Source organism: Ochotona curzoniae, unplaced genomic scaffold (genome assembly GCF_017591425.1).
Source record: "Ochotona curzoniae isolate NIBS_2020 unplaced genomic scaffold, NIBS_Ocur_1.0 contig_2927, whole genome shotgun sequence".
Lineage (NCBI taxonomy): Eukaryota > Metazoa > Chordata > Mammalia > Lagomorpha > Ochotonidae > Ochotona > Ochotona curzoniae.
The window spans coordinates 3,968,855-3,995,075 of record NW_024465654.1 but is presented as its reverse complement, the minus strand read 5'-3'; the positions used below and the strand labels follow the sequence as shown (position 1 = coordinate 3,995,075).

The window sequence follows — 26,221 nt, the reverse complement described above, 5'->3', positions numbered from 1 at the left end:
AGTGCCCATATAGTAACAAAGACAACCAGGAATTATTTGAGGCTGGTATTCTGCTAGCCCACCATCCCCACAAGGAAAAACAAGACGATGTTCCCAACTGCAGTGTAAGCAACTCGGAGAATGTGTCTGCTCTGGCTCGCTGGTCCGTTCGGAACCATGGCCGGTGGCGAAGAGGCTGTGGTGTCCTCACTGACCAGATCCGGGCCACACACCCGCCTGTGAACCTCAGGAGCCTGCATCTTAGCAGCGCACGGTCCCTCTCATGTACCCTACATGCACTGAAAAGGCAAAAGAATGGCTTCCTAATGGAAAAATCGGAGTGGAGTTAGGAAAAGAAGGAGGAATAAATGCTAGGCAGGCAAAAACAACAGATGCCTGCTGGCAGTGCGGGGTTGGGAGGGACATCTGTGCCTTTTGTGTCCTAGAAATCTAATTACAAAATAAAAAGCTGATTCTCTTTCCAGATGTAGTCACCTCATAGCAGTAAAGTAAAATATACAATGTACTGAAAGCTTATTTCTCCTCCTATGCACTTTACACATATTCAGGAATTCTCTAAATATTTAATTCGTTTAACTAAGCTTATATTCTTTGCTTTGATCATAAAATGATTTGAGTGCACTCCTAAATAGTTCATTATGAAGCCAGTTGCCAATTATCTGTCATCACAGAGAAGAGCAGGCCTGAAGCAAACAAGATGCTTAGTTATTCTCCCGCTCAGAAGCAGTGCTCTGATAACTGTGTCCACACAGAAGCTTGTCCTTGGTCTCTGACACACTGAGCATGTGATTAAGACTATGTCCAGATCTTCATCTCTCTGTGTTTCTGCAAAACACGCTTGTGCACGAACAGAAATACCTGCCTTGCTCTCTCTGTAACTGTCAAGAAGGACAATGGGGGCAGGAATTTCTCATTCTGGGAAAAATTCTTTTTAAGTTTTGTCCCAAAAGGGGCCAGAGCATTGACACCATAGCGACCTCAGTCTTGAGCTGAGAGAGCTCAGCCTGGCTGGGACGTGGGCAGTCCATAGCCCCTGGGATGATGATATGAAGATCTTCATTCTTCTAAATTATGAGATGCTTTTCACTAAAATTGTCCTACATTACAACCGTTATGATCATTGTTTTTTCTTATTTTTATTCTTACATAGTGTGATAGAGTCCATCATTTTTGTAATTTCTGAAAGGAACCATTGACTAGAAAAACATGAAAAATAGTAAAATAAAAATAAAATACTAAAATATGTTCCATGGAACATAGTTCCAGGAAATATTTTATCCGTCAATAATGTGACCATAGCTATGACAGTGCTAAGCATTTGATGACTGTGCTTTAAATGGTAAAGAAACTGAAATAGCTTTCCAAAAAGCAGGTTATATAATTTAAGTATTCGATTTGATAACAGTAATTTCTAGAAATCCTACAATTTTAATTTAAGCTTTATAACTCAGATATATAAAGCCAATGTAATTACAAGAAAAAAGGAGGCATGAATAATGTTTACCTACCTAGCAAACTCTTTAAGTCTAATATTAGTAAAACATTAAATTCTTTTTTTTTTTTTTTAAAGATTTATTTTTATTATTTTTTCATTGGAAAGGCGGATATACAGAGAGGAGAGACAGAGAGGAAGATCTTCCGTCCGATGATTCACTCCCCAAGTGAGCGCAACGGGCCGATACTATGCCGATCCGAAGCGAGGAGACTCTTCCAGGTCTCCCACGTGGATGCAGGTTCCCAAAGCCTTGGGCTGTCCTCGACTGCTTTCCCAGGCCACAGGCAGGGAGCTGGAAGGGAAGCGGGGCTGCCGGGATTAGAACCGACGCCCATATGGGATCCCGGGCGTGCAAGGCGAGGACCTTTAACCACTTGCGCCACCGCGCCGGGCCCTAAAACATTAAATTCTTTAGGGAACAGCAGCATGATGGTGGCTCAGTAAGATCCTCCACCATTTCTCTCCCTCTGGCGGCAGCAATTTGAACAGGTATTCAAATACCACCTTGCAAGAACTGTGGAAGCAAGGTAGGAGGCCACAGTGGCAGGTTTTAAGCCCAAGCCAAGAAAACAGGCTAGAAAGCGTTGTTTGGATTATCCCTCGTCCAGCTCCAAGCACTCCTCCCACCTGGGGCAGAAAAAACAACCTTAACACAGACCGACCATGGTGAGATCCAGTGCTGGGCAGAGCCCCAGTCCAGCCCAGTCCCCAGAGCTTCTGGAACTAGCCAGGCTACCTGAGTGAGTCAGCCTCCAGGGTCCCATCCACCCCAACCTGGGGAAGCAGCAATGTCTGAGTAGCTTGGTGTGCAAGGCCCCCATGAAGCAACTAGAAAGGCCTGCTCACACCTCTGGGGCCTCATGTTAATGTTAATGTGCTCGTCTGGAATCACAGTCAGTGCAGCTGGCCCCCCATGTCCTGTGACACAGCACAGCAGAAAGGCTCGGGCCGCCAAAGTCGCTCTGTGCACTTGGTAGAAGCAGCTTCTCCTTTCTCCCATCCCCACCTCCACATGCACAAAAATCAACACAGGGGTGTGAGATACCTGCAAAAAAGAGAAACAGGCAATATGACACCTCCAAAGGAACATAGCAATAATCTAGCAACAGAACAAAAAGAAATAAATATCTATAAAGTGCCTGACAACAAATTCTAAAGAATAGTTTCAGCAAACTTAACAAGGTAGTAGAGAATATAGACAATTCAATTCAATGACATTGGGAAGACAGTTCATGATGTGAAAGGCAAATCAGCAGAGAAACAAAAATCATTTAAACAGAACCAATAGCAGATACAGGAGCTAATTAATTCACTACATCAAGTAAAAATGCATTTGAGAGCCTCAGCAACTTAGCAGACAGACTTTCTAGCCTTAAAAACCAGACTTTTGATATAACTTAAACAAAAAAAGAAAGACTGTGATTGAGGGGGGAAGAGAAAGGAGCAAGAAAGGAAGGAAAGATGGAATTTAAAAGGAACAAAAGCAATAAGGCCAAAAAAAAAAAAAGCAGGGGGCAAAAGAGCATCCCAGTAAGAAAAGAGGAAGTCAGTTGATCTGTTTGTGAAAACGTAATTTTGAACATGGAAGAACCTAAGCGGCCCTGCTAAAGTCCTCACCTTGAACGTGCCAGGATCCCATATGGGCACCGGTTCTAATCCTGGCAGCTCCACTTCCCATCCAGCTCCCTGCCTGTGGCCTGGGAAAGCAGTCGAGGATGGCCCAAAGCTTTGGGACCCTGCACCCGTGTGGGAGACCCGGTAGAGGCTCCTGGTTCCCGGCTTCAGATCAGCTCAGATCTAGCTGTTGGGGCCACTTGGGGAGTGAACCCGCAGGTAGAAGATCTTTCTCTCTGGCAATCTGACTTTCCAAGAAAAAGAAATAATTGTTTTTTTAAAAAAACAAAGATTAAGAAAAATTAACAAATTAACTAACAAGCTTCTATACAGCAAAAGTAATAATAGAGCAAAGAGACAACCCACAAATGAGCAACTAAAAAAAAAAAAAGACTATATGATATCCCATTTTTTAGGGCTGTTTACATATATATGTAAAGCACTTTAATATTAACATAAAACTTATTCAAAACATGTGACTCAGTGAAATATGGACATTCAAGTGATGTTTACTCAGCTTAGGGAAAGTTCAGAGCAAATTCATTTATTCTCATTCATTGAGGACAGTGGGAAAATCTGCACCTGGGTGGGCTTTAAACCTTGCTCATGAGGCTGGCACGGTGGAGTCAGACTAAGCATGTGCCTGCAGCACTGGCATCCCATATGGGCGCCATTCCCAGTCCTCATTGCTCAGCTTCTGCTCCAATATTCTGCCTGTGACCTGGGAAACAGTGGAAGATGGCTCCAGTGCTTGGACCCCTGCACCTACCTGGGACACCTGGAAGAAGATCCTAGTTCCCAGCTTTGGACCAGCTCAGCTCTGGCCTCAGTAAATAAATAAATATTTTTAAACAAAATAAACTTGCTCCATAAGGAAAATAAATAGAATTACCACCTAGAACTCCCATATGCCAGCATTTGAAAATGTGCGAGAGTGACTGTTCTGTCGTTGTGTATCAAAGGGCCTGATTCCATGCCGTCCCTGCTCAGCTTCTGCTAACGCACAACAGGTGACGGCTCCGGCGACGGGCCCTGACGCATGTGTGGGAGACGCACCCTGAGCCCGCCCCCTGCTCCTGCAGGCATGTGGGGAGTGGACAGGGAATGCGACACCACCCCTCACTCTCCAACTCAATTACATACGTTAAAAAGCTCCATTATGAAAGTTAGAATGGAAAAGTATAAGGAAGAGGAAATGGGGAGTGGGGCTGGGAGATAAGCAGCTTTTAGATGAGATAAATAGAGAAGATAAATATCCCAAACAGTGCTAAAAAGAGTAATAGAAGTTTTATGAAGGGCTTTACTATTATAACAATAGGGGGAAAATCAGTTGGGGGTAGGAATTGGGGTAGAGGGAATTCCAGACCCTGTGGAATTGTACCATAAAATTCAAAATAAAGAAAAAAGAAAAAAAAGTGTAGAAATGTTTGGCGTGGTGACCTCTAACTAGCTTCAAGTAGAAATGTAATATGAAATATCTACTACAAAAGCAGAGGCATGGGCCTCGGTGCTGTTGTTGGAGAACCAGCATTGTGAGGCAGGGCCTGGTCAGCATTCGGGCGCCCTGAAAACAGGTGCTCAGCTGAACTCCAATCAGATCGGCTTCTGGAAGACCAGACTTGTGACTTGCCATTTGGTCCCTGGTAAGGATATAGGTAGTCGAATCAGCGACATTCCTGCCTTTAAAAGCCTCCCATCTCTTTCAGAAACAACTGGGTTTTGTTTACAAATACATAAGTTTGCCAAATTATGTAAAATGCCAAAACTTGAATAGCAAGACAAAAAAAAGATGACTTTCAACCAGCCATCATTGGTGAATACAGTGAAATGGCCATCAAAGCCCTTATATTTCTTTTCTCAGGCTTTGTGGCCTTCCGGGTAAATGCAGCTTCTATAGAGGGAGTGGCTCATGGCAGGCCATTTTACCGAATTCTACCACACCTACAAAGATGAGATTATTCTATATTATACAAATAGATGGAGATAGAAAGTACTATGCAAACAATTTTAATTCAAATAATTCTAATTCTACAACTGATATAGGTAGTAAAGAAAATGTGTTTAGAATGGTTTAATCTTTAAAATGTCTTCTCCACATTCGAGTGACCTGCAGGAAGCTGGCTGCTCCCTTGCGCTGTAGCACTCACCGGGCACATCTCTCAACAGATGCCAACGTCAGTAGCTCAGACGGTGGTCCAGAAGGAAAACGGCCTCCAGCACACTCGCAAGATGCTGCACGTTGGCGACCCAAGTGTCAGAAAGACTGCGGTCTCACTGCTGAGAAACCTGTCTCGGATTCCTTCTCTGCAGAATGAGATTGGTGAGTCAGTCGTGTGTGTGCGCTCTCTTGGTTTCTTTAGACATGGCGTAGCAGGCTATTCCCACGTGGGTGCTGCTTGGTGTCTTGGCTGCTCTGCTTCCGATCCAACTCCCTGGATATGGCCTGGGCAAACGCAGAGGATGAGCCACGTGCTTAGACCCCTGCACCCACACGGAAGACCCGGAGGAGGCTCCTAGATCAGCTCAGCTCAAGCCATGGTGGCCATTTGGGGAGTGAACCAGCAGATGAAAGAGTTCTCTCTCTCACTCTCTCTGTGTCTCTCCTTCTCTCTGTAACTCTGCCTTCAAATAAAAATAAAATAAACCTTTAAGAAAGAAGAAACCGAAAGCCCAAATGCAGTGCGTTGTCTGCATGACAGTCTATACAGCAATGACCAGGAAATGGAAATCTGGAGCAGAAGGTGATGAATAGACCCGACTTTCTCACTGCGTCTCAAATTGGACTTCTCTTCACATCCATTTTTTTATTTGTTTAAATACTACCAAAGGAATGGTGGGCCATACTAATAATGTACAGGAGAAGTGATATGCTTGACATTTTTTTCATTCATCTTCCAGTGTCCTGTGATGTCTTTCTCCATGTGGTGCTTTCACAGCTTTTCACAATGTAGACCTCACGAAAACCACTCTTCTAGAACATTAAGAAAAAAAAAAAGAGGCACAGCAGGTGTTTGCCTGAGAAGCTTGTCAGTGTTTTGTACTAGGGATTACAGACAATCCCAAGACAAAGGCCAAAAGGAGTCTCCGAAATGCAACAGGTTTAGCGTGGGTGCTGGAAATGACATCAGAGTCACGTGGTGCTGTAACGGAGCATGCTCCTAATCCCTCATCGACACACCGCTTCTCGCAATCTTCTTTCAGTTCTCCACAAAATTCCACTGCAGTTACAGGCAAATGCTTGTTGCAGTACATCTGGTTTGCTGTTTGTTCACCCTCACACACAAACATAACACAAAGGGCATTGAAGTCTGCAGTCAGGTTTTGCAAGAGAGATTTTCTTTATCTCTAAGATTTTACTGATTTATCTGAAAGAGCGATGTCTGTTGACTGATGTCTCCAAGCGGCCCATGGCCAGGACTGGGCCAGGCTGCCGGGGAGCTCCGTCTGGCTCTCCCACATGGCTGGCAGGGCCCAAGCAATGAAGTCTCTGTTTCTCTTCCTCTGCTTTTCCCAGGCGGTGAAGTTGGAGCTGGATTGGAAGTGCAGCAGCTAGGCTACAGATGGTGGCTCTTACCTGCAGTGCCACAGTGACAGCCCCTAAAGTCAGTTCATGTGACAGGAAGTTTCATACGATGGTCGCGTGACCCTTAGAAAGAGAGCCTAGAACTTTTCAGTGAAGCTAAAGGAACCTTGCCCTAGGCCCTCGGGATTGTGGATGTGTTCTCACCATGACCTTGTTTGTGGGCTTTTTTACCAGGCTTCAATAGAGGTATATTCTACTTTCAAGTTTTTTGTTTTGTTTTGTTTTTCTCAAGTAATCTGTCAACGCCATCTGCAAAACACTGCCGAGGTAAACGTTGCTCTGCTCACTGACGCGTACCCCAGGGCGGAAACGCTGCTGGACACAGACCCTGCAGTCTCTGGACTGGTGGGAGGGTATGGTGAAAGCCCTGAGGATTCTGTAAGATGGCCCCATGGGTAAATCTCAAGGACAGCAGTGAGGACACCGCATTATGGCATAGTGGGTAAAGCCGCCATCCGTAGCACCTACATCCCATATGGACACTGGTTTGTGTTCAGCTGCCCCGTTTCCGACTCAGCTCCCTGCTGATGGTCTGGGAAACAGCAGAAGATAAAGCTCCCACGAAGTGGGGGATGGAACAATGGCTAAAAGATCTCTCTGTGTATGTCTCTCCCTCTCACTACACCTCGATCTTTCAAATAAATAAATCTTTAAAACTAAGGTGCCTCAGCAGAAAGATACCTCAGCCTCATAAATGCAGTTTTAAAATTCCAAATTGAATTTGGCACTGTAGTACTGCAGGTTAAGCCACTGTGTGGGATGCCAGCATCCAGCATCCTAGTGCCTGGGATCAGGTATACCTCCACTTCCGATGCAGCTTTGTTCTAACGCACATCCTGGGCGGCAGCAGGTGGGGACCCTGCCGCCCGAGGGGGGGTCCAGATGGCCTTCCCAGCATGCCCTGGTCCAGCCACTTGGAGCATTTAGAGGTGAACCAGTGGAAGGGAAACTGATTTCTCTCCCCCTCCTCTCCTTCTCTCTCTCTCTCCATTTCTTTGTCTTTCAAAGAATACAAATATACACAGAAGCTTTTTCATTCTAAATTGGCTTCATATTGGATACAGAATTTAAGGAATAGGACCCATCTTGAGCCAGAGTTTTAATAGCCATAAATATAATCAGCTTGCATATGGGTGCACACTTGTGTTTCTCAGGAAAAATTTCTATGCTAGAGATCTTTGCATGTACTGACTTGGATGAAGTCATCATGTTTTGCTTCAATGTATACCAATAAAGAAAGGCAACATAGTCCGAGGACTAACCTATGTCATAGAGGAGAAATGGCTTTGCATCCAACACACAGAATCCTGGCTGGTCACTGAACCGCTCTAGGCCGAGTGGAATCAAAGACCACCGCCTAGCAGGGTTCCCCAGGCTTCACCTGAAATAATGTATGTGGGAGTACTAGTCTCTAGAATCCCCGTTCACATTTATGCTAACATGCTCAGAGAGCTAAATAGGCCTTAGCTTGTTAAGCTTACACATGAAATAAAATCTCCTTCAGTGATACAACATTGAACTGTAACCTTCCAGTGCAGTGTCATATAGCAACTTTAATTTTATATCGCACTATTAAGTCTTATTCAGGAGTTGAGCATCTGAGCCGGTGGCTGGAATGCAGTTTAGGACCACGAATTCCATGTTGGAATACTTCAGTTTGAGTTCCAGCTGTGCTGCTCATATCAGCTTATTGCTAACTAAACAGTAGTTGATAACTCAAATATTTGGGTCCCCGCCACCAGCATGGGAGATCTGAAGTAGAAGTCGAGATAATTTTTTATGATTCTTTTCAGGTCACCATTAATATTGTTAAAGAAAAACAGATCCTATTAGCATTTAATGTATTTTTTCTTAGGTTTCTTGTACCCATTTTTACATAATATATTACTAGCTTGATTTTTCACACAGTGTTAACATAAACATTTTCTTGTTATATATGCTTCATGAATTTGTTTAGGGAAGCATAAAATTATTCGTAGTTATTTTCTGTTCTTTTCTGTTCTTTAATTCTTTTTATTGAGATATTGAGGACTTTACAATTTTTTATGCATGTGTGAGTATCATGCTTAAAGATCTGTGCAGTAAGCTTTCTCTATTTTAAAGTCATTCTGTAGTCTACTCCCAGTAGGATTACTGAATTCAAGAACATGAAAATGTTTTACATGCTTGACACTTATGTCACATTGTTTAGTTCTGAAAAGATTTTTAATATACTAAGCATAGAGCATCCCTTTTAAAAGAACATTTTTTTTTTTATTTTGGTGTGAGAGATTACATCTTCTCATATGTCTGTTAATTCTGTTTCTTTTCAAAAACTTCCTTTGCCCAACGTGTCCTGGGATCTTGGGATTAGAAAAAAAAAATCTTCTTAATCAAATGTTTTTCTCTCCCCTTCTCTCTTTTTCATTTTGTAGCCAAAGAAACCCTGCCGGATTTGGTTTCCATAATTCCTGACACGGTCCCCAGTACTGAGCTGCTCACTGAGACTACAGCCTCTGCCTGTTACACGCTGAACAATATTGTCCAGAACAGCTACCAGAACGCACGAGACCTGCTGAACACGGGGGGCCTGCAGAAGGTTATGGCCATCAGCGCGGGCGACGCGTAAGTCCCTTAGCCTCTGTGCCAGCCACCGCTCCTGTGATTAAATAACCTAGCTGTGAGTACCATGGGCAGCGTGGTCACAGACCAGATCCTGAAGCAGAGTGGGCCAGCCACATGGTTGAGTCCTTAGTGTTCAAGAGAATGAGACAGCGCCGTCACACAGTCACCCATTCTCTTCTCAGTAGCATCGTTAGCAGTGAATGTTGAGCACTGTGATTAGTCTGCACGGACATCGCAACCCAAGTAGTTGGTTCAAATCCCAGCTCCACTCTGCTCCTGTCTACACACCCTGGGAGGTGACCAGTGAGGGCACAGGTACTTAGATCTTCTGCACCTCTGTGGATTGAGAGCCCACTTTGGCCTGCCCCTGCCACTGCAGATATTTGGGGAATAAACCCGTATCTGAGAAATGCCTCTCTCTTTCTCAAATACATTTTTAAATTAAGTTCATGGAAAAATGGCATTGAGAGATACATTTGTAAAGTATCAAGACAGAGTCAGACTCTACACATTGTCTTGGTGTGCATTTCAGCACGTGGTTGACCTAAGAGTTTATTTCCCAGAGCCATAGCCAGAGTTTCAGCACAGCAGAGTCCAGGCAGAGCTGTGGCCTGGACTCCTGTGGAGTCACAGCCAACACATGACAGCACCGGAGAGCAGTGGGAGTGGCCAGCAATGAATGCCCGGCTCTGTGTTGTCTCCACATCTCTCCCACCTCTTAGTCCTGAGACCAGGAGGTATAACATATGCAAGAGTCATCCCACCTCCCTGTCCCTGTGCACAAACGGTCTTCAAGTTCATGGAGGATTCATTTTATGAAAATATCATACATGAGTACAAAATTTTTTCCCACCAAATCTTATTTCTGTGTTTTCTGAGCTTCTTCAACTATCCTGTATAATCTGGTTATTAGAGTGATGGGATTGGAGGGAGCTGTGAAAGTTATCTTTTGCTCCTTAAATACTTCTAGATTGATCATCTTGTTACCAATATGTCACCTTGCAAAGAATCAGGAAACAACATCTATCATTGCCTACTTTCCATGCCAAGCAAACTGACTCTGCATGCAGTGGACAGACATGTCCTTTGCTGTGAAGGAGTGAGGAGGGGATCCGTGCTGTCCTGAGATGAACACACACCTGCAGCACTCCAGTCCCACCAGGGACCCCTCGTGGCTCTGCACATGGCCTCGCTGCAGAGCACCCACGGTCCCAGAGCCCAGACCTGAATGTTGATCCCTCAGAGTCAGGAGCTTTCAGCTGCTCCCACAGGCTGCTCAAATGAATGATTGCTTTGAAACAGAACTGACTCTGTCCCAGGGGCTCAACCTTCTAAGCAAATTGCTATAAGATAATATGGTTTTAATTACTTGAGTCCTCAGTCATAATTGTTGCCAATGAAATTAGACCATCACTTGAGGCCGCTTCTTGCAGCTTAGCAAGATGGGGGTGGTGTGCTGCTGAGCTGCTTGTGTATTTGCGTTCGCGTCGTCCCCACATGCTGTGTCAACAGGGTTCTCCCTGCTGCTCTTTCCTTACTAGGATTGAATTTGATTTGTGGTTTATGGGCTAACCTGGGAACCAATTATCATTTACAACAGGCTGTTGTTGATAAATGAGTTCCAAGTGCCAAACAACCAGCTTGTAAAGAAAAAAGTGAATATGACACCCTTAACAGTTTAAGAACTGTTTCCAATTCTGACTATTAGAGACCTTACAACCTTCATGGATCTATTTGCCACTTGTGTTTATTAGCAAGACATCCTGGAGCTACAGACATCTAAGAAGTCTTCATTAGACTTAGGCTCACTGAAAGACTAATACCAACAGAAAAGCTTTCAGATAATGAATGAACTCAGCATGAGTCTGTGCAGCTCTGCGTTCCTGGAGCTGGCTTATGTGTTTACAAACTCCTATGATGTGGAAAACACATTTAGGGCGCTAGTATTGTGGCAACAAGCTAAGCTGCTTCCTTCAGTGCTGGCATCCAATATTACAGTGCCAGTTTTAGTCCAGGTGCTCCACCTCCATTCCCTGCTAATGAGCCTGGGAAAGCAGAGGACAGCCAAGGTCTCCCTGCCACCCACATGGGAGAAGAAGTGGAGCTCCTGGTTTCCACCTGGCCGTTGTAGCCATTTGGGCATGAAGCAGTGGATAGAAGATTCCTCTTTCTCTGTTTCTCTCTCTTCTTTTTTTAAAGGTTTATTAAGGAGTCTTTATTAACCAAGCTTGGTGATAACAGGGACCACTAGAAATAGCAAATCACAAGTCCATATGGCAATCCAATCAATCATAATCTGACCATTTCTTTCTGTTTCTCTCTCTTTCTCTCTCTCTTCCTCTCCTGTCTGCCTTTAAAAACAAATAAAAGCAATTTTTAAAGAAAGATTATTTTTAAAAAGTTTTGCCTCCACATCAGCTAAGCAGCTCAGATGCCCACGTCTGGGCAAACTTGTGGTGCGGCAGTTGACACTGCTTGGAACCTTAGCATCCGCTGTCGCAGGCCTGAACTCAAGGCCTGACTGCCCTTCCGAGTGCAGCTCCCTGCCTTGTGCGGTCAGGAAGGTACCAGGCGACAGCTCAGGCACCGAATCCGCGCCCCGGTGTGAGACCTGGGTTGAAGGTCCGCGTTTCTGGCTGTGGCCCGGCCCAGCCCTGGCTGTTGAGGGCAGATGAGGAACAAAGCAGTGGGTGGGAGCTGTCTCTCTCCATGTCTCTGTCTCAGTCTCAGTGTCTATAATATAAAGTCATTTTTGTGGTGCATGTACTATTATCTGTAGTTAGCATAATTTTTACTATGCCTGTATTCAATGCATATTTTTAAAATTGTTTTTAGACTTAAGCATTTTTAACATTTTGTCATATTCATTTCATATGTAGCTATTACACATGAACACATACATACTATTTTTCTTTGAAACCAGGATATTAATAGCATGTATTCATGACACTAATCTTAACACAAGAAAAGAAGGGTATATCATGCTGGTGGTATAATCCAGTGAAAATAATATTAACTCTCTAAACACAAATAATATGCTATTCACATTTTCATAACCTCATATGTATTTATTTCCACATCTGAGAAAATGTAATATTTGTCTTTGTATTTCTAGCTTACTTTGCTTGTTGTAATGATTGCCAGTTCTGTCCATTTTTAATTTTTTTCTTGCAGATGTCAGAATTTAAATCCTTTTATATGGCAGAGTAATACTTCATCATGCATTTATCCATTTTCCTTATCTAAATAGTGCTTAAATGATAGTTTTCTTTCAAAAAGACCCATGCGAGCAGAGTGCTTGACCCCAGCGTCCTGCTCACACAGACCCTCGTGGGCAGGAGTCATGGTGGCCATGCGGCCAATTCCTGCCATCCTTGTAGGCGAGCTGCAGTGCTGACTTCTGGTTCCCAGCTGTGAGCAGAGCCAGTCGTGGCTCTGGTGAGCATCTGGGCTGTGACTCAGTGGGTGGGGTAACTGTGCTGGGTGTGCGTTTGCCTCTCCAGGAAGGGGATTTTTAAACAAAAATCAGCCATGCGCTAGTCAGTGAAAGAAATAACAAGAACTCTGAGGAGGCATTGGTATTTAATGAGAAGCAGGAAGTTCAGCACAAATTTAAAAGCAGAATGTCCAAAATATATGTCAGTGTCATTCACTTAGCGCTTGGCATGATCATTTTGCACATCAGCTTATTATATTGTTTTAAATTTTATATTAATGTAATAACTGCATATTGTTGTAGGGCACAGAGCAGTGTCCTACGTACAACCTAATCAATTGGCCAGCCTTTCCATATTTCTTTTTGTTGGAACCGGTCAGCTCTCCTCTTTGTTTCTTTCTACAATATGTCATGCATCATTATGAACTCTTAGCAACCCTACTAGCCTGTGGAACACTTGAACTTGTTACTTTTTTTTAAATTTTAAGATTTATTTTTTGTTGGAAAGTCAGATGACAGAGAGGAGGAGAGACAGAGAGGAAGATCTTAAATGCAATGATTTACTCCACAAGTAGCCACAATGGCTGGAGCTGAGCCAATCCAAAGCCAGGAGCCAGGAGTTTGTTCTGGGTCTCCCACATGGGTGAGGGACCCACGGCTTTGGGCCGTCCTCGACTGTATTCCCAGGCCACAAGCAGGAAGCTGGATGGGAAGCAGGGCTGCTGGGGTAAAAACCGGCACCCATATGGGATCCCAGTGTGTTCAAGGCAAGGACCCTAGCCACCAGGTTACCGCGCCAAGCCCGAACTTATTACTTCTCTGTGACTGTGTTTAGTGCCTGTTACCCATTACTACCTTTCCCAGCTCCCACTAAGCATCGTTCTAAGCTCAGATCGACTTCCACATGAGAGAGAACAATGATGTTTGTCTTCCTATGTGTGGTTTATGTCGTTAGGCATAGTGGTGTTCATTTCCTTCCGTTTTGCCGCAAATATCAGGGCTTCATTCTTTTTTAGAGCTGAATAATATCCCACTGTGTATGTGGACCATGTGTTCCTTCATCATTTACTCATTGGTAGACACCTAGTGTCATTTCCTGTGTTGACCATTGTTCAGGAACATTTTTTTCCATTGGCTCTGTACTAAAACTTTTATAGCTCTTTTGAAAGCTTTTTAACAATTGTTGCCGTAAGGATCTTTTTTATTAGCTTGAAAAATAATTTTATTCTAATATTCACAGTCACAAAGTTTAAAAGGCACATACATTTTCAGGTTTTCCCACATCTTATTCTATAAATCATGCTTCATTAATATATACATACAAATTGTTTTCTATAAACAAATTCAAAATTTGTAACATGTCTAAGGATGTACTCCTTGTAAAAAGGGATTTTCTGTCTAAACTGCCCTCGTAGTTTATAAGAATTCAAACAAAATGTGTTGCCTGCCTGTGAAGCTCGTCTTCCAGTGGTCTTGGCTGAGGAAGGGAACCCACTGGGCCGGGCACCTCGGGCACCTCCCACATTCGCACTGCTCCTGAAATGTCTTCTCTGTTTGCAGCTACGCCCCCAACAAGGCAAGCAAAGCTGCCAGTGTCCTGCTGTATTCCCTGTGGGCACACACTGAGCTCCACAATGCCTACAAAAAGGTAAGGACAGCAGGGGTGTCACGGCCCAGTCAGACGGCTGAGAGTGAGACAGCACTCAACAGCAGCCTGCTTCTCCTCTCAGGAGTTTGTTGCCTTTCACGTTTCTGTTTGCTTATTCCAAAGGCTCAATTCAAGAAGACAGATTTTGTCAACAGCCGGACTGCCAAAGCCTACCACTCTCTGAAGGACTGAGGGACGGGAGAAGGGCTCTCCGAAACCCCCACCTCCCCATTCTCAGCTACAAGAAAGCCCCGAAGGAAAACACCTATTTTTCTACTGCCCGATCCAAGAAAGCCTGGGCAGCATGCCTTGTTTCTAACCTTTTCTATGCCCATGTTCTCCAGAATCCAGAAAATAAATAATGAGAACACTGTTTTTCAGTCTTCTGGAAGATTCTTGCAAGTTTGCCGCCAGTGGATCCTGGCAGCAGGCAGTGTTTCCCTCTGCACATGCTAGCCCATTAGCGAGCCTGGGGTGCACGGCCCCCAGAACCAAGCTGCGAGTGCCTGGAGAATAGACGCTGACACTACTGCTCAGGAAGACGCTTTCTGTAGCTAGGGTTCCGCAAGTCTGATGGACGCTTGTGTTCTTTTGCGGGTTTCCTTGCTTTCACACATGCGCGTTGCTTTTCCACTGAGCCCACAGTGTTTTGTTCTGCAGTGAAACAGAAGGGAAACGCCAAGAAATGTACCGAGTTCTCCAGGAGACAGTATAACAGCAAAATTGTTGGTTTCTTGTGTTGATCCCTTTGGGGTTTTCCCTGATTTCAATTGAAAACCTTAGGAACTTAGGCTTCAGAGCATGAATGATTGTGGGAAGACACAGTTGAAAGAAAATGCTTATAGCAGATTTAAGAATTTTTTTTTTTTCCCACAGAGAAAAGCAACTATGGCTATAAATGCGATGTTGTCCCTAAGCAATGAATAAATGATACTTCTGTTCAGGGAAATTAATGCAAATATCTTCCATTCAGTGTAACCTATTGCCTAGGCTGTTTCAGGCCAGGAAAAACTGGACTGTACTCTTTAGCCCCAGAAAGAACCAAACCCTTGGGTCAGACTGATGGGCCGGCCCAGGAAACAGAAAACTCAACTTAGTGACAGCCTCAACCAGCCCACACTGCGCGACATTTTACAAGGTACTACGCAGAGCCTGTGTCTCGTGTGTCTCAAGCCATTGCTTCAAGTGGAGGCATCTCTAGAGTCTCTGGGAAGAGCAGAGGTAAAGTCATGACTGAGAAGAAGGAGGAGACCACAAGGCCGTCTGCAACTGGGAGAGACCACGGTCCAGCCAGGTGGATCTGTGTCCAGTGTTAGTTTGGCTGGGCTGTGATGAAAGCTGTTCACATAGAGACAGTCTCACTTCGATTGTGTTGTTTTGCTTTCTAAAACAAAGACATTTGTCCTAAGGAAATAAGAAAATCCTTCAGCCATTTGACCAGAAAAGTATAATAAAAAGTAAATTGCCATTTCCCAAGTAAATGTCTACTAAGTCTTTATTACGTTCGTAACTTGTTTTTTTCAATTTTAAACGCTTAATGAAGGCAGCGTAGGTTAATCATCTATGACAAAAATGAGTTAAAAAGAGTTTAATTCTTTTTGTAGAATTGTAGTGATAATGTGGGTTTTTGTTTGTTGTAAGCGTTAGTAGAGTTGCCAATACTTACAAAGACAAGAATGGGTGTGGCACACAAAGTGAAGCTGCCGGTGGTGCTTGCTTCCCATTTCGGAGCATCAGTTCAAACCTCAGCTACTCTGCTTCTGACCTCTCTGCTCGGGCACATGGGAGGAATCCGTGATGGCCCAGCATCTGGGCGCCTTCCACCCTCACGGAGACCTCGATGGAGCACCACATCCTGACTTCCGCTTAGCTCGGCTGTGCACAAACAGGCAGTGAACCCACAGAAAGAAGATATCTGCTTCTCTCCTTTCAAGTAGATGAAAACAAACACGTAAAACTATTCAACACGAAACAAGGCTGGAGTTCCTCTGCCTGCATGGATTTGTTTATATCAGTCTGTGTGAAGTGATTCACATGACATTTCAGGATTGGACTTTGTAAACTTCAGTTTCTAAAGGTCTAATACTTTGTAATTCTTTTTAAAAATTTATTATTATTATTATTATTATTATTATTATTTTAATTGAAAAGGCGGATATACAGAGAGGAGAGACAGAGAGGAAGATCTTCCATCCGATGATTCACTCCCCAAGTGAGCCGCAACGGCCGATGCTATGCCGATCCGAAGCCAGGAGCCTCTTCCGGCTCTCCCACACGGGTGCAGGGTCCCAAAGCTTTGGGCCGTCCTCGACTGCTTTCCCGGGCCACAGGCAGGGAGCTGGAAGGGAAGAGGGGCTGCCAGGATAGAACCGGCGCCCATATGGGATCCCGGGCGTGCAAGGCGAGGACTTAACCACTGCGCCACCGCGCCGGGCCCTGTAATTCTTGTATTGTTTCCCTAGAATCCTAAATTCTTTACCAAAAACCATTTTCTGTAAGAAAGGTGGCGCTAGCTGAAGACGAAAGTGCATAAAAAGGGAGGGCCAGACAAATGCCAGCTGCTCTGAGATTCCCGTGTGTGGACCTGATGCCTGCGGCCTGCATGTCCCCTCTGCTCTGCCTCCTCTCTCCTTTACTGTCAGGAAGAGCTGTCAGGGAGACCTTGTGTTGAATGAGTGATCACTCTGCTCCCAGCTCTTGGTTTCTGTGCCCACCTGTGCCCATGACATCCCGGGAACTGATGGCTGAGTTGGGCCTCTTTGTTGCTGCTCAGCTTCCAAAAGGCTGCTTCCTTCTCAAGTGACATGGGGAAGATGGCTAAACTGCCACCTGCGACACTTGCATCCGCTGTAGGTGCTGGTTCCAGGTCTGGATGCTTCACTTCAGCTCCAGCTATCTGCTAATATGCCTAGGAAAACAGAGGGCCTTGTACCACCCAAGTGGGATAACTGAGCTGTTGGTTCAGCCCTTAATATTGTGACCAGTTGAGGCGTGAACTAGCAGAAGGGAGCGCTGTCACTCTCTCTCCAACTCTGCGTTTCAAATTTTTTTAAAAATCTTTTTTTTAAAAGGTTTATTTTCATTGCAAAGTCAGATATACAAAGCGGAAGAGACAGAGAGGAAGATTTTCTGTCTGTTGATTCACTCCCCAAGTGGCCACAACGGCCGGAGCTGAGCCTATCCAAAACCAAGAGCCAGGAGCTTGTTCTGGGTTGCCCACACGGGTACAGGAACCCAAGGCTTCAGGCTGTCCTCGACTGTTTTCCCAGGCCACAAGCAGGGAGCTGGATGGGAAGTGGGGACACCAGGACATGAACTGGCACCCATATGGGATCCCAGCACATTCAAGATGAAGGCTTTAGCCACTAGGCTACCATTCCAGGCCCAAAATTAATCTTTTAGAAAGGAAAATATTGCTATTATCTTCTGGAATATGGGAGGGTGCTGCCCTAGATTTCCATTACTAGCAACATTTGTACCTGACAAGTAGTTAAAAGGTTATCTGGAGAAAGAGGGGAGAATTAACATGTCTAGTGGGAGAACAAACAGTAGGAGAGGATTAATTGCTTTCAAATCAATTTAATCCCTCTGAAGAAGCAATTCCCTAGAAGACATGAGAAACAGCTATGTGTCTGTATATGCATATTGTTACATATAAACTTATATACTATAATGAATAAATTACCCCTACTTGAAAAATGTAATGAACATATACTACATTGGAATGAGAAGCCCTTCAGTATATGTGTACTTTGTGCAAGATTACAGAAGCCTCGCTCGCAGACTCTTGGGATTAGGAAGGAATGTAGAAGGCATCTGGCCAAGTGCTTCTCAGAGTATCTTTTCGTGTTAACAGTGAATCAGTTCTTATTAATGTGACAGAGAAGAAAAACATGCAGTCTTTCATTCAGCTAATGCCCACATGACCCCGTTCACTTCCCGTTTTGAGACTCGGTAACTGTTGCGTTAAGGGATTTGCGGAAGGGAAATGAATAAAAGAGGAAGTGCATCTTTCAAAGTAAAATCCCATTTTAACATTTTGAGTTTCATGATGCTGAGTTTCACCATTTATAAAATAAACTTAGCCTTTTAAGAACTGTAAGAAAAACTCTGATATCATAGTCAGGAAAGATCAGAATTCCATGTACTGGGATAAAAGTCATTTGGTTTTGTTTCTTTGCAAGGCAGAAAGATGAAAGCAGATTTTCTCTCTGCTGGTTCCCTCCCCAAGTCCCTGTACTAGCCAGGCCTGGAGTAGAGGGAATCCAGGAGGCAGGAGCAGAGTCAGTCTCCCCCAAGGCAGCCATCACTCACTGCCTCCCAGGGTACAGGTGATCCTGATGGAAGCCAGGTCTGAAGTTGAGCCAAGACTTGAACCCAAGCTTTCTGATCTCTAACTCGGGCATCCTACGCAGCATCTGAACTGCGACACCGCACACAGCTGCCACCAGCAAAGTGGATTCAAACCTGAGAGCGGCAGATCATCCTGAAAACCTTGGTGTGTCGAAGGTAATGGAACGAGGCTGGGTCCGGACCAGCAGGTGGAGGCTGTGCAGTCAACTCTGACTGGAATGGTGGACAAGCTCAGACACTGAGTTCTTGTCACAACCTCCTTATCAATAACAGAGTTATTTTTGTCTTCCTGCTTACATTTTACATGCATGCCACAAAACCCTGAAGCAGAGACAGTTATTTCCAGTCCTTGTGTGGCATGGGTAGGAGCACAGAGGCTGCCTGAACCCAGACGAGCTGACTTCTCTCCAAGGTCCCCCTTAAGCCAAGAGTGAGGCAGGAATCTCCCCACGGAGGTACCGACATTTAGACTGTGGCATCCATGGTTAAGAGGACTGATTGTGCACCCAGCCCATCTGGGCTTGGCTTGCTTCTCCGCTCAGCAGCTGGGAGCTTTTCTAATCCTCACGGAGCCTGCCCTTCCCGGCCTGTGATGTGTGAGTGAAAGCGGTCATCACCTCGTCCACTTGTTTTGAGGATGAACAGTTTCCTCAATCCACTTCAAACAGCGCCTGACAGCACCGGCTCAGTAAACGGTAATTACCGGAGGTTCTCTGGTTGGGAGACCTTTGCTGTTCCTTGTGAATTCATCTCTTTGGCATTTTTCTTTGTAGATATGATTGGCTCAAAGATCGAAGCCACAGACAAGAGGACAAAATGCGTCATCTGGGTTTATCTGGTTCACAGCCCAGCTCAGGAGACTCAGCCTTCGATTACTAATAACCATACCTAGGGTTAGTCCCAAACACTTTTGGAAAACTCTAAAGTCAGTGATTTCAGTAGACTGGGATCATCAGCTGAACATCTTCCATCTCCTACCTGGGGTGCTGCTTGGGAGGTGGCATGTTGCCCAGGGGAACCAGGCTACAGCCCCGAGGCAGGACAGACATCCTGTAACATCTCATGCTGAAGCAGAGGCACATGTGAGATGTGCCTGTATGCGTCCACCCCGGAACATCTGGCAAAGAATGAAAGCAAGTCCCCGTTACTGCAGATCCTCTCATAGCCGTGGGATGTGCTTTTGGACATGGTTTGTTGTTTTTAGTTCCATTTTTTGGTACACATGTGTTGATTTCCTGCTCCTGGAACCAAGCACTGGTGTGCAGTGAGTCTGAACAGCCACCTCAGCTCTTCCAGGTTTTGCTTGAGCACGATGACCTGAGTCCTGTGCCCTGCACCTGGATACCATGAATGTCTGTTTCTGAGTCCACTCATTGTGAAATCAAGGACCCAAAGGCTGTCTGAGACAGACTTCCAGCCAGAGACTCCAGATATGGGCAAGGGATCTGGGGGCTGGTTTCATCTGGTGCCATCCGGTTCCATCTCGCTCTGCACTCAGCAGATGACCTTCCTGTGCCCTCTCTCCCAGAGGATCCTTGGAGAAATAGGACTTTTGAACAGGTTCTTTCTTGTTCCCCTGTTCCCATCCCTCTTACACCATTCTTTTATCTTGCTTAAATGAAGATGAATTTGCATCCACACGCATGCTCTCTCACTCACTCAGCTGATGTAGCAACTCATTTCCTCCCTGCCTTTTTAGAGTTAATTGAACTCTGCAAGCACACACATTATAATTAAACTCTTTATACTTTATTGCTTTAAACTATTTCATCTGCACTCTTTTTTTTTTTTTTTGAGATGTCATGTGGACATTGCTGAGTTTCGGTCCTGATTCAAAAAAAATTTTTTTTAATTAAAATTTTCCTTTAAAAAAAGAACTTCAAAGATTTCCTGGATCAAACAATCCAGCAGTTTTAGAGATGCTTCTAAGTCATTTTTGAATGAGGCCCTATTGGGAACTTGGCTTTCAAGAGTTTTAGTTAAGTTTTGGGGAACAAATAATTTCTCCTGTCTTCAGCAACTGCAAATTGTGCTGAAGGTTGAGATGGCCTGAAGGAGTGTCTCCTGCACCAGGAAGCCATTAGAGAAAGCCCATTTGCAGCAAGACTGTGCTCTGCAAAGTAATCTTTCTTGAGAAACGATTCACAGCATTAGGCTGACAAAACCCCCAGCAATTAGCCAGACTCCTCATTCTTAAACCCATGGACAGGAGTTGCACATCTCTGGACTCGCTGCCTGTGAGTCATTGTTTTGGCTTTCTAGCTTCAGACCTCACCTTGCATCGAAACTCAGAAAGGACTTTCTTGTGCAGTGCCCATCGACAAAATGTGTTTTTGTATTCCAGTTATTTATTGAGTCTTGCTTATCTTTTTTATCCCATTGTTCCTTTTGCTTTTAAGAAAGTATTTCCATTATATACTATTTCAGCTGTACTAGGGCAATTCAAAGAGTTAATGGGAAAATGGACCAAACAATGTTTTTAATATTTTTTTAAGATGTATTTGTTTGTTTTCAAGGCAGAGTTAGAGAGAGCAGGAGAGATGGGGAGAAAGAAATCCTTCAGCTTCTGGTTTACTCCCCAGACATTGCTGTGGCCAGATCTGAGCCAGACCTAGTCCAGGAGCCAGGAGAGGCATGCAGCACTCCGATGTGGGCGCTAGGGTACAGTACTTGGGTCATCTTCCACTGCTTTCCCAGGCATATTAGCAGGAGATAGATTGGAAGTGGAGCAACTGGGACTTGAGAAACTCCTAACTTATGCAAGAGCTAGAAAAAGGTAGACAACATCTATTTTTTAACAAGTACCAAAATCATTGGAACAGAGAGAAAAACCGTCCACTATCCAGTGGTTCACTTTCCAAATGCCTGCATTAGCTAGAGTTAGGTCAGGCTGTAGCCAGAAGCCAAAAACACCATATGCGTCTCCCATATGGGTGGTAGGAAACCAAGCACTTCTGCCGTCATGTCTATGTGTCTTTATTTGAGTGCACCTTTGTATCAATCCCACTCATTCATTCTATAAACATCTGTTGCTGCTGGCTCTCAGACATGCACTCTGCCTAGTGGAGCTTACATCAGCTAGGGTCTCTGTCTTCTCTGAAAATTATCAATCCCCAAGTAAAATTGAATGGTAAAAATTTCATAGATAGGTCATGATCTAAAGCTTCATTGTCCTAAAACTATTTTCTTTTCTTTTTTAAAAGATTTATTTATTTTTATTGGAAAAGCAGATTTACAAAGAGAAGGAGATGCAGAAATATCTTCTGTCTGTTGGTTCACTCGCCAGTGGCCACAGTGGCTAGAGGTGAGCCAATCCGAACCCAGGAGCTTCCTCTGCATCTTCCGTGCGGGTTCAGGGCCCCAAGGTTTTATGCTGTCCTCCACTGCTTTCCCAAGCCATAAGCAGGGAACTGAATGGGAGTAACTGGGACACAAACCAGCACCCATATGGGATCTCAGCACTTGCAAGGCAAGGATTTAGCCACTGAGCCATTGTGCCAGGCCCCTAAAACTACTTTCATAAAAATTAAAATCTATTAAAACTGTAAAACAGACTTACCATTGTCCTTAGTTTCCACCTGAAGAAATTGGCACCATAGAAGGGGAGGCGCACACACACACACAGATAAGCCTGAGAAAGCAGCAAAGCCGTTAATTTGTGATTTGACCCAGAATGCTACAAAAATTAAGAGAAAGTCCATTCCTAGATATAGGTGGAATGAAGTGTTTGGACCGACAGGGATGCACCCACAAAGGTGAAGTGCAAGCAAATCCTTACAGAGGGCTTAGATCAAAGCATTAGTTAACAGTAAATCCTCACTTCCAGCAAGCGTGCTCATCCCCTATCCATCTATAGCTGCTCTCCTTCCCATAGGCATACACACATGGTTCCCGGTGAACGTGCGTCCTGGAGCTGAGCTGAGGCAGGCAGCAACTTTAGTCATCCATTCCCAGAAACACCCTGCCAGTCCACACATGAGGGCTTGGCCTCTGTGGCCGTCTCTGGGAGGCAGCTCGCATTGCCTTCAGTTCCCTCCTGCCGCCATCGAGCTTCCTGGTAGTTAAGTGGTAGTAAACGGGAGGGCCAACCCCAACTTGCAGGCTGCAGGCACCATGCTCTTTTCTCCAGACATAGTAGAACAAAATCCAAGAGGAGTGCCCAAAGTTTCTATATAGTCATACAGTTTATGATGTTTGGCTTCAGCTCTTGCCAAGTTTCACCTGGTGTCCATGAAAAGTAGTTGCCGCTGCTGATTCACGATAGTAGTCCGTTAAGCCATCTCTGGTAGAGTGGCCTCCTTAAGCCCTGAAAAATGATAAGCTTGGTTATATGATTCATTGTTCTGAGAAACAAAATTCTCTTTTAGCTCATGTTTTATAACCTCTGTCATATACAGAACCTTTCCTTCTCGCTATTAGACACAGTCTGTGTTCCAGTCTGACACAAGTGTGAACAACTTGTTATAACCTGTGAATTCCATTATAAGCAGCTAGTATACTGACACCTGCCCCTCTCAGACCTTTCACTGGAGCCACATGAATCTGCCACAGTTCCTTAGTCATTTAGTCTTGTCCTTTGCTCGTGTACTACCATTGCCCTGAAACACATTTTCTCCCCATTTCTTCACCCGGCAAACTTCCCTCCACCCTTCTAGATGTAGTTCAGAAGAAAATTTTTATGATGAACTTTCACTGGAGTTGCTTCTGACTGTTTTAAAGTTGTCTGGTCCTACTACTTGACCCATTTAACACCTGCTTTAAAACAACATTTTAGTCTGTCATTGTGAGCAAACACAACTGCAATGCAAAAAAAAAAAAAAAAAAAAAAAAAAACAAAAAAAACCCTGCATAGATAGATGTAAGATAAGCCAGACTAAAACCTGGGCACAGAAGCCAGAGTAGTCTGTTTAAATCAGCTCTGTCGCTCCAAGTCCGAGTTCCTTCAGCTTTATCATCTGAACAATTGATATTAAAGTGGTGTCTGTCTCATAGAGTTGCCCTACCTACTGAATTCTAGCTTTGTGCTCTTGGTTATCTACAGGTAAGTGAAACATTTGAGACAGAGGACCAGCACATTTCTCCCTGCTCTCAAATACATTGTGCTACTATGGCCTTACACATGGCTCTTCCTAGTGTGTAAAGTCTGACTGTCATGTGTGTGACTGTCTTTGTGATTGTCATTGTGTGTGATTGTCATTGTATGTGATTGTCATCATGTGTGACCAGCTTTTAGGTTTGCCATTGATGGACAGCGCCATCTTTGTCTAAACTCTAAATCCCTGGAGGAACAAACCTAACGCCTGGGTCCAGCCCTCTGGTAACTGTCAAAGCCACTAAACAGCTGTCCTCTCCAGCAGGGAGGGGACTATTAAGATAGAAAATTAAGTACAGAAGAGTTTTTAGGGCATCAAGAAACACTAGGTTCCAGTTTTTCAGGCAAAAGAACTGACTTTTCAGGACCACACTGTGGTATAACAGTCAACCGGCCACGTTCGAGTCCCAGGTGTTCCACGTCTAATCCAGCTCTCTGCTTATGTGTGTGAGAAAGCAGTGGAACATAATAGCCTAAGGGCCTGGTCCCCTTTTCTGCATTCATGGGGGAGACCTGGAAGAAGCTCGGGTTCTTGGCTTTGGACTGGCTCACCCCTGGTCATTGTGGTTATTTTGGAAGTGAACCAGCAGATGGAAGATATCTCTCTCTCTCTCTCTTTCTCTGAATCTCAACCTATATTTCTGCCTTTCAAACATATAAAATAAATCTAAACTCCTCTGACTTTTCCACAATTGTTTAAATCTCACAAGACTGATCAAGTTGAGATGAATTTGACTTAAAAATATGGTTTATGGAGCAAATTCAAAATTAGAATCACTTAGTTTAGTAAAAGGAGGCAGAAGGCAAACTGAATAATGGCCTTCAGAATTGAAAGTAATTTTGCAAAAAGGATTCGAGCAATTTTGAATCTCTCTTGGGTGCAGAACACAAAAATATCAGTTAGTGTTAGCAAAGTTGTCACTTGTCCTTATGGCTGTACACGAAACTGCATGAGTTCCTTGTTTGTAGCTTTTGGGGTTTATACATTAACATTTATTGGCCTTCATATAAGGGTATTTATTATGAAAGAGCAATTTCTAAGCTGCTTCCTCTTCACTATTGTGAAACCCACAGATAATTACAAGGAGTGTGGGCATGTAAGCTGTATGCTGAGCTCTGAGCTGAAATGCTGCATTTCCATCGAGAGCCTGGCTAGGGACCAGCTGGGGTGGGGCATGCCGTGGGAACACCCCCCTCTTGCCCAGCTGAGGGGACTGACTGGGCCCCGCCCCAAGCGGGGCTTTCAAGCGTGTCCATCTTTGTCCTCAGCATCTGCAGAGGGGAAGTCCACAGTGTTCCCTTTTGGAGACAAAGACAGGCAAGTGTTCCTCAGACACTGCCAAGATAGATGGTGAAATGAAGACGCCAAAAGGACCCTACGGACTGGCGCTCTCACTGTTGCTCGAGTAGCTGATACATCTGAAAAGATGGAAAAATAAAGCCAGTTCATTTTTTTTCTTTGAGGGAGAACTGGATGCGTTGTTAAATGCCTCAGATTTGAGGTTTTTGATGCCAGCATATGAGGGTGAAATGGTTGTGGTGACATTTCTTCCTGTGGGATAAAGAGTTTTATAATGGAAAATAGCATAGCCTTTGTACCTATTGAGGTCTTCTTTTCATATTTTTACATGTAGGAAATTCCACCTTACTTTCCAATTATCCACCCAACTGGCAGCTCCTTTAGTCTTTGGATGGCTTCCAGGTCCTTTCCATCTTGGACAGACTCCAGGTGAACTCTCAGACAATTCCCTGCTCGTTTGTATGTGTATCCTTCCAAGTACTGCTGGGAGCAATACTGGCTGAAGCCCGACACATGTGTTCTTAAATGTCAAAATGTGACGGCAAGCAGTTTACCTAAGGGAAGACAAGACTTCAAGGAAGAGTGAATAAAAGAAGTAACAATATGACAGAAGTCATAAAAGAACAAGAAAAATCCAGGATTAAGTTACTTGGGACTGAAGTAAGAAGGATTATGCATTTAAAAAAAAAACCCAAAAAACTATTAAATTCTAGTTTTAAAATTGTCCCATAAAAAGAGCCATGGGAAATTGACTAGTGCAGGGGGTTAGCTTAGTCATACTTGGTTCTGAATATTTCTGGATATTTCTCTTAGAATGGGATGTGTGCAACCAATAGAAGCTATAGATTTGTTCATTGGGACACAGGATGAAAAATTAGAACTTTATACTTTAGCTCATTTTTGTGGATGGTGTTATTACATACATAATGAATCACTTCAGCAGTACAAGAGCAGCTGTTTCTCGCTTGCTTTCACTCTATCACACACTGAAATAGTGATTGCTTATACTTTACTGATGGGGGACATAACCCTCCAAAATCTTTGGAGACCAGGTGGGAAGTGGTTTGCTTTTTCTGTCCGGAGTTCCTGGAATGAA

General features: G+C 44.2%; 1 protein-coding gene across 1 annotated transcript in view; it reads left to right on the top strand.

Annotated features, from left to right (window-relative positions):
* Positions 1-15,861, top strand: part of PKP2 (plakophilin 2) — a 74,127-nt gene extending 58,266 nt beyond the window's left edge. The window contains exons 10-13 of the mRNA XM_040978876.1: positions 5,276-5,429; positions 9,107-9,296; positions 14,293-14,380; positions 14,504-15,861. Of these exons, the coding sequence (XP_040834810.1) occupies positions 5,276-5,429; positions 9,107-9,296; positions 14,293-14,380; positions 14,504-14,572 (501 nt within the window). The 3' untranslated portion in view covers positions 14,573-15,861. The remainder of the gene's footprint in view (positions 1-5,275; positions 5,430-9,106; positions 9,297-14,292; positions 14,381-14,503) is intronic.
* The last annotated feature ends 10,360 nt before the right edge of the window (positions 15,862-26,221 follow it).